The sequence below is a fragment of the Leptosomus discolor genome, chromosome 4, assembly GCF_034619465.1.
Source record: "Leptosomus discolor isolate bLepDis1 chromosome 4, bLepDis1.hap2, whole genome shotgun sequence".
Taxonomy (NCBI): domain Eukaryota; kingdom Metazoa; phylum Chordata; class Aves; order Leptosomiformes; family Leptosomidae; genus Leptosomus; species Leptosomus discolor.
The window spans coordinates 79,270,324-79,286,852 of NC_141394.1; the positions used below are offsets into that span (position 1 = coordinate 79,270,324).

The window sequence follows — 16,529 nt, forward strand, 5'->3', positions numbered from 1 at the left end:
TCACGTTTTATTGTTTGGTCCATACAAACGGTTCCGTGTAGATCTGCTTTGTAACCTCGTCTTACACAGTCACAAGCAGTACACCTTTTCTTTAGTCATTTACATTGAAAGGAGGGAAAAAAAATGCTTGAGGAGAGAAATAAAATTTATGTTCAGCAAAGGTGTGGGCAGATTCTTTCAACAAAGTTCCTCTATAGCTTCTGACAAAAAAAAAAAAAAAAAGCCCAACTCCCACCCCAAGCCTCTCTGTTTCTGCTTCAAAAGATATTTCACTCGTTAAACCATGACCTGAAATTGCAAAACATTAATTTCTTTATGCTTTGGGTTTTTAAACATCTGATTTCATACCTTTAATTGGAATTCACACTGACAAAATGCTTCCAATTGAATATACAGATTAATCATGTGATGGCTACGCACACAGAACACATCAGGATGAACCAGCTCCCATAAAACCCAGGACCCAAATCTAACAATGTATATAATTAAGGTTTAAATCTTGAGAGTTAGCCTTACTGCCTTTCCTGGGATTATCTATATACTGAGAGTCAGGCATTTTATATTCCCAGCTAAATCCTTTAAGCATTTCTGTAATGACGAAGGACTCTTCACTGACAGCCACAGGATTCAGCTCTATGGTCCTCATCCTATATGCAGAGATCAAAAGTACTGCATGAGGCATAAGGGGTTGTGCTCACCTACCCAGTCAGAAGAATCACATAATTTTGTAATGAACTAATGTATTTATGACTGACATCAACCACAAAAAATTCCTCCTCCCGCTTTCTTGCTCTTTTTTTTTTTCTTTTTTCCTTTTCTTTGAAATTTATATAGGAAATATTTTTTTTTTTAATTATGATTACTCTTTTTTGGTTACTCACTACTATTATCAAGTTTTATTCATGACATAGACCCCTGCTTTTACTAATGTAATAAATTATTCACATTCAAGTTTGCATTGCAAGGCCTGTAGTCACGAAACATACTGTTCAGCTTCAATTGATAAAAAAATGTGTTTAAAGATAAAAAAATGGACTAACAATCGAGTTCAAGTGCTTGAATTTTGTAACTTTTTTAAAACTGCAATTATCTGAATGTGCCTGTATGGAAGACAAAAGGAAGTTATCAGAAGAAAGGTCATGCATCCATTGAAAATATGAATTCCACTGAGTAAAACCATCAGAAGGTAACTCATAGAGAAAAGAAACAGACCAGCAAGTGTTCTGGCCATCTCACATCGCAGCAGCTTCTGTTAGGCTCTGTAAGAAACAACAACCCCAGCGTTCAATAGCCTCAGTAAATCCCTGGGTGAATGGTCCCACCAGCTTGGGAAAACTCAGGCTTGCTCTTTTTCTTTATTTGTTTTCTTTCCTTTCAAAATGAAATACAACTAGTGCAATCTTCTCCAGTTTCTTGGGTTTCCAGGGCTCCGGACAACGTGGTTACGTTACTACGTGCGTACGTGGTTAGGTCTGATACCACCGTTGGTCTGACACACCACGGCCAGTCTCGTTCCGCTCTCCCATGACGTCTCTTTTCAACAAGAGACTGTACGGTGTTTCATACAATAGCTTTAAGAGACCCAAAGGTTTCATTACGTTAATATGTCTCTGGTTAATTCTATCTTATCTACTTATTCAGCTTACCCTTAAAACCCAATTAAAATCTAATTTATCTGATCCCAGGACTCGAACGCTATCCGGCAATGCATTTGACAGCCTTATAGTAACCACATTACTACACATCATGCCCCGAGGTAGTTTAGACCCTGCCAGAAAGAGCTCAGTCGTTGTCCGCTTAAAGATACAGATTTACATTTCGGGGGATCTCAGATTTTACACTGAAATGTATAATATTCATTGCAATGTTAAAGCATAATTACATTTATAATGCATCCATCTGGGTTGTCACTCGCCTAGTGTTGTTTTGCTTTTTCTTTTTAAATAACTTTCAATAAATGAAACAATTGGTCAAGGTAGCATTCAATCTGACAAACATAAAAACCTGCATATCATATATATTGTGAAAACATGTGGTCAATATATTAACCTAAACTTAATCATATTTTACTTTATAAAGCAGATAAGCTTAAAGCTTTGTTATAGACAATTTAATTTCACTAAATGTTTCATTTCATTCAGTGGGAGACAAATGCATGCTGAAATATTTTAAGCAGTTGCAATATCTGTTAAATGGAAGGGTTCTGACAAAGTTTCCAAATGCTATTAAATGTTATAAAAATTGGATCAATACTTAATATTCCAAGAAGAATCCAAACCAAAAGGAAAATTACTTATTCCTTCAGCTCAGTCGACTTAAAAGAAATGAAACAATCCTCTTTCACTCCTAGTGTTTCACTAAGGAAGTCTCAGGGAACTGATTATGGCAGAGATGCTTCTTCTGTCTTTCACTTCTCAAGCAAAAATATAAAAATAACCACGTATGCTCCCAACGTCTGGCTAATACACAGTTCTGGAAAAACTAACAAGTTACTGTGTCACAAGAAATGATGTCCTTGCATTTCTATCGTATTTTTCAAGTCATAGGATAGTTTCCCAGGTCAAATATCAAACCCCATTAAACACTGATATATCCTATTTCACATTATCATACATTTGACTGTTGTAGAAAGCAACTTGGAAATTAGCCTGTATTACACTTGAGCTTTGCATCATACTTCTACATCTGAAATAATTTCAAAGAGCAGGAGCAGCTCTTACCCCTTGCCTGCCAAATTCCTTATTGAAATCAAAATATCAATGCCTTTTTAAAAATGCAAGTAGAACATAACACATCACTTCTATTTGATAGTTCATGCACTTAATATTAATTTGATTAATTTTTTTCCATAAACAACCTTTTGAATCTATTTTTTTTTCCTAAAGATCCCATAACTACTAACAAGGTAACCTCTTTATAGCTTACATCATTACATTTTCTTTGATTACAGCTATACCACATCAGCATGCAGATTCTTAGCGGTGCAGAAAACGTTTCTAGTGTGCAAGCATGCCCTCTTCTGGACATCTAATACCGTCATTTCGGCTGACAATTCAATAAATTACATTGAATTCTGTCACTAACTTGCAGTGCCTTGTTCTCATTTGTAAAAACATTTCTTGTGCAAACAAAAACCCAATAGTGCAAACCAATGCAGGACACACAAACTGCAGCTTTACACACGCTCCTGTAATATCTTTGTAGTTTTGATTGCTAATCAAAGTGTAAATGTTGTAATGACATTACTAATATAAAAAGAGTTTTGACCTGTGCCCACTGTAAAGCGTATCCTTGACTATCAAAGTGATGATCTAATGTACCAATTGGAACTAATTTTACTTCACATCCTCTTATCCTTCCCCTATTTCGACGTGACTCCTACCAGCTTTTAATGAATCAGACAATCACAGAATGGTTTGGGTGGGAAGGGACCTTAAAGACCATCTCGTTCCAACCCCCTGCCCTGGGCAGGGACACCTCCCACCAGAGCAGGTCGCTCCCAGCCCCATCCAGCCTGGCCTTGAGCCCTGCCAGGGAGGGGGCAGCCCCAGCTGCTCTGGGAAGCCTGTGCCAGGGCCTCACCGCCCTCACAGTGAGGAACTTGTTCCTTATATCTAATCTAAATGCTCCCTCGTTCAGTTTAAAGCCGTTACCCCTCGTCCCATCACTACCCTCCCTGATCCAGAGTCCCTCCCCACCTCTCCTGCAGCCCCTGTCAGCACTGGAAGCCGCTCTAAGGTCTCCCCGGAGCCTTCTCTTCTCCAGGCTGAACACCCCCAACTCTCCCAGCCTGTCCTCACAGGGAGCTGCTCCAGCCCCTCACCATAATGAGAACGAAGAAACACTGCTGCAGAGCACTCAGAGCTGATTACACCAGTATCATGATGTTAACAGAGCTGGCTATGTGAGATTTTGACAACGCTCAAGAGGCATTTTATAGGCTTATTTCCTAAACAAGGACACACAGGCACTGAATACATCGCCAGTACTTGCACCCTTATGGAGCCCAAGCCTGTTTACAGCTACTCCCTTCTCTGCTCACCTGCACAATAACAGTATCCCAGAGAACTAAGTGTGCACAGCTCACTTCCTCTTGATGTTTCCTTTGTTGTCTTCAGGTTTCCCACACGATTACCAGAATCTGGGCAAATTACGCGTACCAAAAAACCCCCAACCTTAAGTGAACAGAAAATGTTACGTAGCCTCCAAGAGAGACAGGGATTTTTGACGTGGTTTACTGAAAGCTCCCTAATTTCAGTAGGTCCACCCTTACCTTATTTTGATGCATTCCCAATAACTCTATGTGCATTGGGAATACTTTAATTTGCATCCAAAATAACACAATGCACAACAATGTTAATCCGGACTGTGCAAATATTGAAAGAGCCATACACCCAAAGCAGGTATACATAGAGCTAATAATAACATTGCTACTGCTTCAGTATAAAATGCATGAAAAACTTCTCTCATACTGATATTGGCTTGCAGACACGGAAAACCAACAAATTAATGACCCACAAATGCTAACTTCAATACAAAGAAAAATTACAGAAGTTATGAATCACACTATATACACAAGATTGATAAAGGACTTTTCTACAGGTGAACAAATAGCTTTAATAACATTATTTTCAGATAGCCTAAGTCTCGCAAATATTAAGGCAATGCCTTCCAGCATGCTAAAAGCACTGATGCAGAAGTCATTACTTCTGTAAGAGCACACTTTGGAAAAAACAAAACTAATTAATGCAAAATAAAACGAGCTAAAACGTGAAAATCACTGCAACAAAATGCAATGCTTTTTTTGAGTTTGTTTGTTTGGTTTTTTTAAACAAACATTTTTTGTCCGAATAGACTGAGTTTAAAACCAGCACATGCTCTGATAAGGTATCAGAAGTAGAGCATACATACACATACAAGATAGAATAAAGAGGAATAATAAAAACATTTGACAAAAAAAGCAAGTTTTCTGGAGGCAACGCATTGATGGACTTGGGGTTCACTTCAATCATTTATTCCAAACTATGGCATGTAGGAAATTCATATCACATTTTCTAGGAAAGCAATTTGGCGTCTTGGTCAGAAACAAACATTTAAAAAAAAAAAAAATCAAACTAAAATCCCGCGCAATCTTGCCCATGACCATTGCACCCACTTCATTCTGCCTCACGTCACTCTTCTCTCAGTTTCCAGTTCAATAGCCAAACCAAAGTAATTCATTTTTTGACCAGTTAGAGCAAAAATTCAATCCAAGTGCTGAAGAGATTCAGGTAGTCTTCAAAGAGGAAGAAATTAAATTGAGATAAATCCTATGTCTTTGAAGAGACAGACATTATGCACACCCTCCGACAGTCAAACTCTACACTTATACAAATACTGCAATACGATTACAGATTTTTTTAGTGGTGGAATGGGAAAGGACTTCAACTTTAATGACTTAAGACTGACATGACCTCAATTTTAATGTTGGAGTAACAGAGACCCAGGAAAATTAGGCACTAGATGAACCTAGAAAATCAGTGATAAAGGGCAAATCACTTTACTTCCAGGCCTGTGCCTTAACCACTAGTCATGCCTTCCTACTAAGATACACAGCAATGAATGGAGCAAATATAATTTATAGAATTCTCCTTTATATTTAAATTATTTATGACACTGAAACATTCCAATTTACATGTGGAAAAAAACAGTGCTTCCTGATGAGGCACAGAGTACTTCTAAAGGCAAAGACAAGAAAAAAAGTAGAAAATCCAGAGTAAGAAAGATCTGAGAGAAGTTTAGAATAGATTAGAAATATTAATGATTAAAAAAGACAATATCAGAGACTAAGAAAATAATTATTATTTAATACATGTCTTAGAAGTTCAGTTAGATAATGCTCGATTAACTTTCATTTTCTTATGTGAACTGACAAGGATGTCGAGAGGGATGTGGAAGATACAGTACCTCTGGCTGAACTGGCGGTTCGGAAGTTGTCAGTCCTCGTGAACCCAAGGAAATGGGACTGTTAATGTAGGAATAATGGGCAAAATATTTAAACTTGTGCCTAAATTTCACTGCGACTTAACAGACGATTAATTTTAAACGCATATAGGACATACTGGGGCCTGAGACGTAAAAAAGGAGCAAGAATGTTAAAAACCACCATAACCCACCACCAACAAAAACAGAGTTGTTAAGACAATTGTTTCTGTTTTAATAGTAAATCTGGTCATTCAATATTTTAAAATTTCCCCAAACTTATGTCACGTGACATTTTCCTATCATTATTCACGAAGTTATATTTACTGCTATATACAGGTATCATTATTTTCTGGTAATAGATTATTTTCAATCTTACAAACTGCTGTATAGCAGATGAAAATAAATGCGTAAGAATTATCTTTAATATGTCTTGAAAAGCCATAAATCATATAAAAAGTCAAACAGCAGTTTGAATACACTGTAGTGGAACCTAGACAAGATAACAGAAAGAACTCTGATATTACATGAGTGTGAAGAAAACTGTGTGTCAACTCTATTTACATCTTTCATTAATCTTATTCCATCTCCATTTTCCTTATACTCACAGGTTGCCTAAACATTTTATGAGCCTACTCATATTGGCATATACTTAAAAAAAATACAAGCACTTTATAGTTGTCAGATGAGATTTGTAATTTTTTTCCTTTCTTTTCAATTCACAGAACGTTGAGAACGGAAGCAAAGTTGTCTTTCCCATTTCTATGGTAGTGACTAACACCAAACAAAAAAAAAATTGCTCTTGGAAAGGTGTTTCAGAGAAACAACAAGAGTGAGAATTGCCTTTGGAAAGGTTAACCATTCTGCCTCTTGAAGAAGCTCTGCCTGTGTGCAACTTGGATTTAAAATAATAAAAACAAAAAAAAAAAATATAGGGCTTTCGTCACTTAGTTGAACTCTCTTCTCCAAAACTGGATCAGAGGTACTTGATCTTTTCACCTACTCTTTAAAAACATCTAGTGACATAGATTACATGATCTTCTTGGGCAATATATTCATGTAATCTTACCTGAATTAGAAGAGGTATTTTAGAATGCCACACAATATACTAAAGCTCAGTTCCTGCGGACAGAGCGTACTCCTGCCGAAAAAATCATACTGGTCCCTGGCTTGTTTTCTGTTTGGCTTCTCTAGTTTGGTATTCTCTACATACCCACTCTCCCTGCACCCTTCATCTAATATGACATGGAAAGCTAAATTAGAAAGGCTGTTAAGCTTCATGATCCACCATCTACCAAGGTGTCTGGACAGGAAAAAAGCATTGGACAAGTCTACATGCATCAGCCTGCTGCAATGTCTGCAATCCCAGGGAAGTTAACCTTCACTCCTCAGTTACAGACATACTAAAAGCATGGCTTCCAGTAATGAGTTTGTCTAGATTTAAACTGATTCTTAGAAGTGCAGTTTGTTTAATAATGAAATAACAATAAAGTGATAATAAGAAAGAATTCCTTGAGGCACTCGAATGTAACATGACTTTTTTTCCCCAACCCTTCAGGACAATCACTGGCCTTCATTAATTACAGAGACATAAAAGAAAGTGAGACAAGTCCTCACATGCAGGCACTTGGTTGGATTTACTGGCAATCTTGAAAACTTCCACGCTAATCTGGAGGGAATATCTTGTCAGAATCATCACTCAACCTAACACAGCAATTCAGCCTTACATTGCAAAAACCTCATGTGATTTATTTACATTTTAACACGACATACAAAACTTTTCTCATGGCATATCATGGTCTGCCTTTATACAGAAAAAAGGAGGCACCTATAAACTGTTCCCCAGCGGACACCACCAGGGAAAAGCTGCCAGCACTGTGGTTCAGAAACAGTATTTCCTCCCACAAATATTAATTCAGTAAATTTAAAAATCTACTCATCCAACCAGATGAAACGCCACAGGGCTGTGTAAATTTGCAACCACTCACAACCTGACGTCAAGATAAATTGTTTGTGTATTTGTCATCTCCGAGCCATAAAGTCCCACTTGTCACAGAGCCTTCCTATTTGTTTCTGATGGGAAACATCAGCACGGGTCTCTGGATCTGCTCAGAAAAACAAAACAAACTCTGACCATAGACTTGCAAAACCAGAAAATACAGGAACGAACAAATAAACCAAAATGCACTTGTGCAACTGTAAATGAGCAGCTTTTCTGTAAATCTGTCAAAAGATACTGGGCATCCCCTACGAGGCCCTCGCGATATCATTAAAAAAAGTAGAGAAAGAAGTTTCGTTAAAAGGCGGCTCGAGTCACGCTGTAGGTAGCATACTTAGACAGCGATTCATGTACAGTCTTGAGAAGTCAACGCACGCAGGAGCGGCGTTGAAGAAAACGCAGAAGAAAAGCTGTGACACATTTACCCATTTGGGAACACATCCTATTCTTCCTGCAGTAAGTGCTGTGTTTCTACTTGTTTCTTTCAAGATAGGAAGAACAAAACTGCTCATATAGCCTCCAAAAGAGCAACGTAAATACTGAAATAACTTATCTCCAGCTTGAAATACAGTATAAAGCTTTAAACAAGCCACAGTTCTCTACAAATTATTGAGAAAACTAGGAATTCAACCACAGTACCAACAGAGAAATTGCCCTGCTGAGCCAGTCATGCCTAAAGCAGCTGATGCTGATGACCCAGCAGTCACTCTCTTGTCACTCATCCCTGATTACTCATCTCAGGACAGCTACGGACATTTCTTTGTCTCATAACTGTAATTTACTGCTCACTGTCACCCAGATTAACCTTATTCAAGTCAGCACCAGAACTGAAACGTACACATGAATTATTACTTTTCTCTTAAATATGAATTCAGATGGAGCTGTTAAATATAGAAGCTGGCAATATCTTGAGAGTTTATAGATTTTCATTCGCTATCATGTTTTTCATTCTCCAATCAAGCACAATAATTTCAGCTGTGCATTAAGCACATTTCATCTTCATGTACTGCAGCACTATAATTTTACTTTGAGAGATTCAAATTTTTTACTGATACATTTGTGAAGAAAAACTGCCCGTAGACTTGTGCTTTCTCATTCGTTCCTCTTACATTTTGCATTTTCAAGATAGGATATTTTCTTCTCTCTAGGAAACAGGAATTAGAGCGTATAGCATCAGTTACAGTGAACAGACAGCAGGAATGGGCAGTAACTTTAGAGAACAAGACTACAAAGAGCAAACACTAAGCAATGTTATTCCTGTGGTAATATCAGTAAAATATCAACCAAAAAACGCCTAGCCTGCAGTGCTCTCATCCTCATGTCTAAACTCTAAATCATCAGTAGCAATGTAAGGACTTCATAAACGACTGTTCATTCCACTTGGATACACAGAAATATTCTCTGTCCCAAACCCCAGTTACAATAAAAACAAACCCCAAGCTCTTCTGAAACGTTGGCAGTGGCTGGGAGCAGGAGCACTGGGTGACAGGAAAAGGAAGGCACAAGAATGAAGGTTGGCTTATTAACAAGCCCAGAGGTTTATGAAGATAATCCTGTATTTGAACGAGGTAAGAAATGCCTTTTCAAATGCAGACTTGAATTAATGCCAAGCCAGGATTCCAGTGATTACAGGGATCTTTAACAGTCATGGCTTACTCACCGTCATCTGCTTTCCAACTTTCTCTTTGATACACCCCAGCAACCCAGAATTCTGTCTCTGCTTGGCACTGAAACTGATTCTATCAGAAGGAATTCAAAGCATCCCTTTTTAAGCATGTTTTTCTAAAGATATAATTGTCTTCCTTTCTTTTCTTAATCGGACATCAACACAGCAGCACCCTGATGCTTGCCAGAAAGGGTGTCCAGCACTGGGTTACGGGAGTTTGGCAGCGTACTTCTAATCCAGGAGTCTGAGTTTAAGAGCTGGAACTCCCAGGCTTCTAGGATTTTTGCTCCCTGAAAGCCTGTGATACAAATCACGAAGGATCCAGGAGAGTAAACCAACAAGAAACTAGACCACAATCAGAGCTAACCACCCATTAAATCATTTTTTCATTTAGACAAATGGAAAACAATTGCATCCAGAGCTTCTGTGGAGCTGTACTTAATGCCTCTCTGTAGGATGTAAGTCTAGAAGTGTAATTTGAAATAAATGACGGGATTTATCACACGTACATAAGAATATGAAAAAAACCCTATCAATCTTCTGTGAGAGGTTGGGGGAAAAAAAGTCACATGACCCAGGAGACAGAGTCCTCCTGCCAACCACTGCTTCCCAGAAATAAAAGATTTAGAAGTTCAGCTGAGTTCACCATAAAAATAACAGATACCATGCTGGGAAAATATTTTGACAGAGTTCCTGATAAGACAAATGAAACTAATACATATTACTAGATATACAAACAATAATGAAATAGTTTACACCTTATCTCCACAGAAGTTCTTGCAGAGGGCTTATGTACTGAGAGACTCCAGTCAATGTAGTACACTACACAACTATGTAATTATTCATAGAACTGTTAAAGATCCTAGGGACTAATTTTCCTGTAAGAATAAACATTCAGAAATGTCCTACGATAATTGCTTAAATAACCTTTGAATTGGGACCAGAACATCTGAATATTTATGAAGATAGCTTAAAGAAAAAAATTTAAAAAATCTTATTTGACAGGTAGGAAATGAAACAAACCAACATTTATCTGAGGAAAAGGAAAGAGGAACCAAAACTCACCTCTCCAACTGTACCTTTTTATAGTCCTCTAAATAGATTTCCCTCACTTTTCCTAAAACCTTTACAAGTGAAAATAATGCAACTGCAAATCCAGCATTATTTTTACTCACTTGAGTTGAAATCTGCCTTGTCCTTCTCTTCACAGAATTTCTTTTCGTACTTTCTTTGGTTGCCAACACTCTGAAAGTGAGTATCTGCTTTTTTTTTAAACTCATATCCCTATGCCTCACCTCTCAAAGTTTTGTTTCACCAATCTTGTGTCTTCCTCACCAAATGACAAGATGACCTGTGGTGGCATCCGTCTAGTCTCCTGAAGTGCAAAACAGCTTTAGTTTTGGTAAAATTCTAGATAATACACAGAGAGATTTTACTCCTGGCATATAACTAATGCTAAGAACATTATCTGCTTGTTAGCCTGTGATGGATCCCTAGAAACTGGGTGGACAAATGGGGAAAACATTGTCATGTGTGTTAAATTTTCCCTTCCCATGTAGCAGAGTTTATTGATCCACTAAAGTCCAGTAAAGCATCTCGCGATAAAAGAGATCTCAGGTGCAGGGAATATACCAGGAGATACGGCGGATGTACATAAAAAGCACAGAAGATAAGACACACACCTCTCCACAGGGAACTTTCCAAGGGGAGGGGGGTGGGTGTCTGCAGGTGGAGGAGGCTGCCTTATACATCTCACACTACTTCAAAGGTAGAGGTTCCTTCCTTGTTCAGTTGGAAGCTGTTTCCTTTTCTTGTACACAAAACCTAGGAATCCCCTTTTTGCTTCGTGCATTGCCTTCAGCATTCACCATTTAAAACGCTAGAAGTATGCAGCACCGCACAGCCAACCTTGTATTTCATACAGCTGCCTGTAAACCTTCCAGTTTCCTGTTCATGCCTGTAATACCATCTACTGGTGCAAAACCAAAGATCAGTTAAGCTTCAAGAACAACGTTTCCATTCTGAGTATGTTCTTTTACACTTGACATTTTACTTAGCTTCTATGAAAATGTAATATAAGACAGAACATAAATCACAACCAATTTATCCAGGACTTTGTAGCATAAATATCCAACAGGTAAAAGGGACTACAGAATCTGCTTAACAACCAAAAAAATAGAAGTGTTCTTGTATACAAAAAGAAAAACCCCTCTGAACCCAAGTTATACAAGTTGGTAACTCGAAAGAAATCATTTTAATCTGGAGAAGGATTGAACAAACATTGGGTGTAGAGAACATGGCCAATACTCTGCACTTCATTGTCTCTATCGTTTAAATATGGCCACAAAATATTCAAGTTGTTCTACGTTCTCTGTATCTCATGGCAAGCATCAAAAGCAGTACGCAGATTTGATCAACAATCACCAGTCAAAAAATGATCTGCCATTTTCCAGATATCATCAAACAGCAAAAACACGCAAAGCACTAACCTCTGATTAATTTCACAAGCTTTAAAGCAAGAGCAGGACTGCAGTGCTTTCGGGCTGTATGGGCAGAAGATGTCAAAGCTGTCCATCTTGCTGCATCATCTCCAAGCTAACATGCTCTGACAGTCTAGCCAACTCTTGAACAGACTCACAACCGTGTCATGTTTGGTGCATACCTTTCAGGTTTACCCTTTTGAAACTCATCCAAGCGTTCAAAAAGACCTGCCAACTGAAATCTTCTGTCATAATGAACATGCTTAGCATTAGTGCAAACCCAGGAAAATCCATCCGCAGGCTTCAGGCAAATGGTTAAATACTAAAGCAAATTCTGCCAGGGCAGACAAATGAGTGAAAGTCAGTCTCTAGATAGATGCCTAAAGAGGAGCTGCAGGTATCCAGCCTTCTGTCCTAGTTAATGGGGATTTAGTCGATTAGTCAGAGAAGTCTAGAGTTACTCAACTTATCCCATATTAGTTTTTAACAGTCATTTGAATGGCTCTTCAATCTCCAGTACCGATCTGATCTCCATCACTTATACAGGAGCTTAAGCAATGGAGGCTCGAGTGATTTGATAAAGGCAGGAGTGTGGCCATTTGTTCTTCCCCACAGCGTACATGACATGGAAGTGGGGCTGGCAGATGTGACACAGGCCCATGGTAGATCCAAATGCTTCTGAGTGACAGATTGAGGAGCCTCTGTCCAAACGAGCACCAGACTATTTGAACTGGTTGTTTAAAACTGCACCAGGCATCTATCTTTAAACAAGTGAATTGAGACCTGCAGTTCACCCCTCTGTACTTAGGTACAGAGTCCTAAATTCAGGTGTCTCAACCTGTAAACTGGATCCCATCCCTTAGTTCTGCCAAGATCAGCTTCGAAGACAACATTTAATGCAATATCATTCTCAAATTCCACTATCCCAGATGAGTTCAAATCAGAAGTACTTCACTTTATGTAACTTAAGTACTCTATAGCTGTATAAAATAGCTTCAATTGATTGCATTCCAATATAAAGTGGTAAAATAAAAAGAAAAAAACAGAACAGGAATTGTACAGCTCAGACTAATTAAAAAAAAAAACAACAAACAAACAAAAAACAGCAACACACAAACCCAAGAAAGAAAAAAGGAGGAAGACAAATTCAAAAAACATCCAGCAGTAACCACAAAACTAGATGCTCACACCATTCTGTGTTTAAGTAAAAAACGATGAAACTGTATTAGCCACTTTTAGTATGGTCACAAACACCTACCGTCATTTAAAACTCTCCTTTCGCTGTAAATTTGGTCAGAAATCATGTAAGAATCCTTCTGGTCCCAGGGCAAATTGCATTGTTATCAAAAACTTGTGTACTTAGAGGCAGCACAACAAAATAAGAAGCCACAATCCATCAGTTCTCAAAGCTTTTTTGAAAGACCTCTGAGGATTACACCAAACAGTGCAAGATTCTGTAGGAAGCAATCCAGCAAGTCGTCTCCCACCACAGTCTCATCATCCTGTTACTTAATGCTCTCTTTACAATTTCTAACCCATAACACAAAAGCATAGACTTTGCTTTCATTCACAGCACAAGAACATCTCAACTATCAACTATCACTTCATAAAAGCTTTTAAATTCTGCACCATCAGAACCACCTATTCCTTGAGGTGGCTCTATTACATGGAATAATACCTGCAAAACATCATAGTTAATTTGGAATTGTACAATCAAACGACCGAAGGACTGACGTTTGCACTAGCGATATTGCACTGGATCACTCTGCCAACAGACTGTACCACTACCAATGAAAATAACAACATTAAAGGTCCATCCTTGAGCAGCCTCCTCAACGTTATTTTGAGGGTCCGAGCAAAATAGGATCAAAATCTGCCACCTGATACTCCGTAGCAATGACAGACAAAAAAAAAGCCAAGTGTAGGATGCTCAGTTTGACACCTGCTTGCAAACATTTCCATTTTAAAAAAGGTTGTTGATGTTGCTCAGGACTATTTCACGTATCATTTAAAGGACACAGCGATAGTCCTTAGGAGTTTTAATACACAATGACAGGTGGAGAGAAACCTCTGGAATAAGTGACACAGAACAAGGGTTATACACCACAGGTTAACACCACGTTGAACAATTTAACGCTTCTTCAAACCCTACACAGATCACAGTACTTATGATACCACAGACACATCCCTGAGTGAACAGCCCGAGCGCTAAGCTCGCTCCTTTCATGGCAACTGAGTATTTAAGAGCTCCAACAGCAAGTGACGAGCTTCAGCGCTCGAACCCCCACCGCAAACAGACAACCTCACGTGAGCACCTACAGGTAACATCCAAATAAACGGACAAATGACCACCATCACACAGTGGACATCACGGTGAATATTAACTGCAGTCACTTTCACTAAGAAAATAATCCTCAGGCCATTTCCCATTTGCATTCCTTGCCATTATTTTTCATAAAAAAGTATTTTACCTCAAAAGGAATACTTGTTGGCTCTTGATTACATAAGAAGAAACTTTAATACTATGGGGAGCACGGAGTTCCTTTGCAGGTTAAAAAAAAACCAAAACAAACAACAAAACCCATTCCTGTGAGCTTCTGATTGTACCAAACATCCATCAAACATCTGCAACATATTAAAAACTCAAGTATTTCAAGCAGCATTAGCATTAAAAAGTTAAATAATTCAAACAGCATTACCTTTCCTCCTGGCAGAAAGACGCATTATTGTTTTTGTCAAGTATTGAAGCTGTAACATTAGCCTCAGAAAGGTTGAATCACCTCCTGAAAAAGCAGCCAGGAATAAGAGCAAATGACTTACGTTATTCATATACTCGCTGAGCAGATCCTGCAGGGCCTGCCGCACGGCATTGCACTCGGCTACGATCCGCTCCCGGCGGTCGTCTCGCGTGCACGAAGAGTCTGCCATCAGCGCCGCCCCGCTGATGATGCTCTCCAGCCTTTCTTCCAGGGACGGTCTGAAGCGGGCCTCGCTGAAAGTCATCGGGTCTAAAATAATTTTGTTCTAGAAGACAAAATAGGAGTGGGAAAATCAGGAACATACGTGGAGCTTCAATATTTTTTAAGTGCCTCTTATTCCAGCAGCTTCACGGGGTTTTTAGTCTTTCATATAAATAAACCATCTACCAGATTGCTGAAAAAATGAGTATTACAGAAATATCTGGCAGGTCTGAAATCCCAATACATAAATAAAATATAAAATAACTCTATATACAAATAATTCAGAACCTATAGTTATAAAAGACTACCGTCAAGAGCAACACAACTGCTTCAAGTACATATTTGGGAACCACATAATATTAAAAAAATCCACATAAACTACTGTACTGTGCACGCAATATGTGTGTGCATCTCTACTTCTATATATTATATATTTGATCTTGAAGTAAACTAGTACTCTTCTTTCCTGAATCTGCTGAAAATTTCTTGGATATTCAGGAAATTCATATGAAAGGTGTGAGTTACTAATGACTAAAGAGAAACTGGAATATTCTCTGTTATTCCTTCATTTTGATTATTTTTATTCATAGACTACACTCCCAAAATGCTATTAGTTATCTCTGTATTAAATGGAAAAAAAAAAAAGAAAGATGAAATTGTCATAAATGCCGCAAGAAAACCATCATTAGATAATCACACCTAAACAAACACATGAAATCTGACTGATTTCCATTCTGTATCACATCTTTTAAAACCCTTTTTCTAAAGGCTTTTGCAAGCTTTTCGGTTGGTTTTAAATCAGGAAAGGTCCTGGAATACTTAACTAAAAAGAGCACTACGGGAAGACAGTCTAAAAATGCCTTTAATTTGTCAAATAGCCAACTAGTTAGCAAAATACCTTTATTCCACTAGAAAAAAAGAATTTGATTTTCAAAGACTTCTCTCCTAAAGACATTTTAATTCTTCAGTTATGATCACTGATAAACACTTGTGTCATTTATATATCAAACATTATCAAGTATCAAATAGGGCTAAACCACATAGATTCTACCCCTATTAGTGTAGAACCTCATGTAATATTACGTGTTTTGAGTCACCGCTAGATTATATTCTGACCTGCTTTTCTCCTTTTGTAGTTCAAGGCAACAAATACAAAAGAAATAACCTCCTGCTCTCACTTACAGGCATGTTGACAACACCGTGTAATTCCGTAACCTTTTGCTGCAATCAGGCAAAGGAGTTTCATAATTGCGTATTGTCTAAAAATGCTCTGTGAGCCCTGCGCTGATTTGAGCTTTAAAATAAAATAAAACAGCAAATAAGAAGGAAAAAGCTAAAAGTGTTTTGTTTTCAAATAATCATACCTATTTTAAAGCACATAGGGGTTTTTTCTTAATGAACCATTTTAATTTTCACAACATCTTGATAACTTTATGATTAGTCTATTTCCTTTCGGATCCAAG

At 38.1% G+C, this 16,529-nt stretch overlaps 1 protein-coding gene across 4 annotated transcripts in view; it reads right to left on the reverse strand.

The window, feature by feature from the left end:
• Positions 1-16,529, reverse strand: part of CTNNA2 (catenin alpha 2) — a 459,358-nt gene that overhangs the window by 349,319 nt on the left and 93,510 nt on the right. For all 4 annotated transcript variants that reach the window (XM_086464656.1, XM_086464659.1, XM_086464658.1 and 1 more), the window contains one exon: positions 14,927-15,130. In XM_086464656.1, the coding sequence (XP_086320782.1) occupies positions 14,927-15,130 (204 nt within the window). The remainder of the gene's footprint in view (positions 1-14,926; positions 15,131-16,529) is intronic.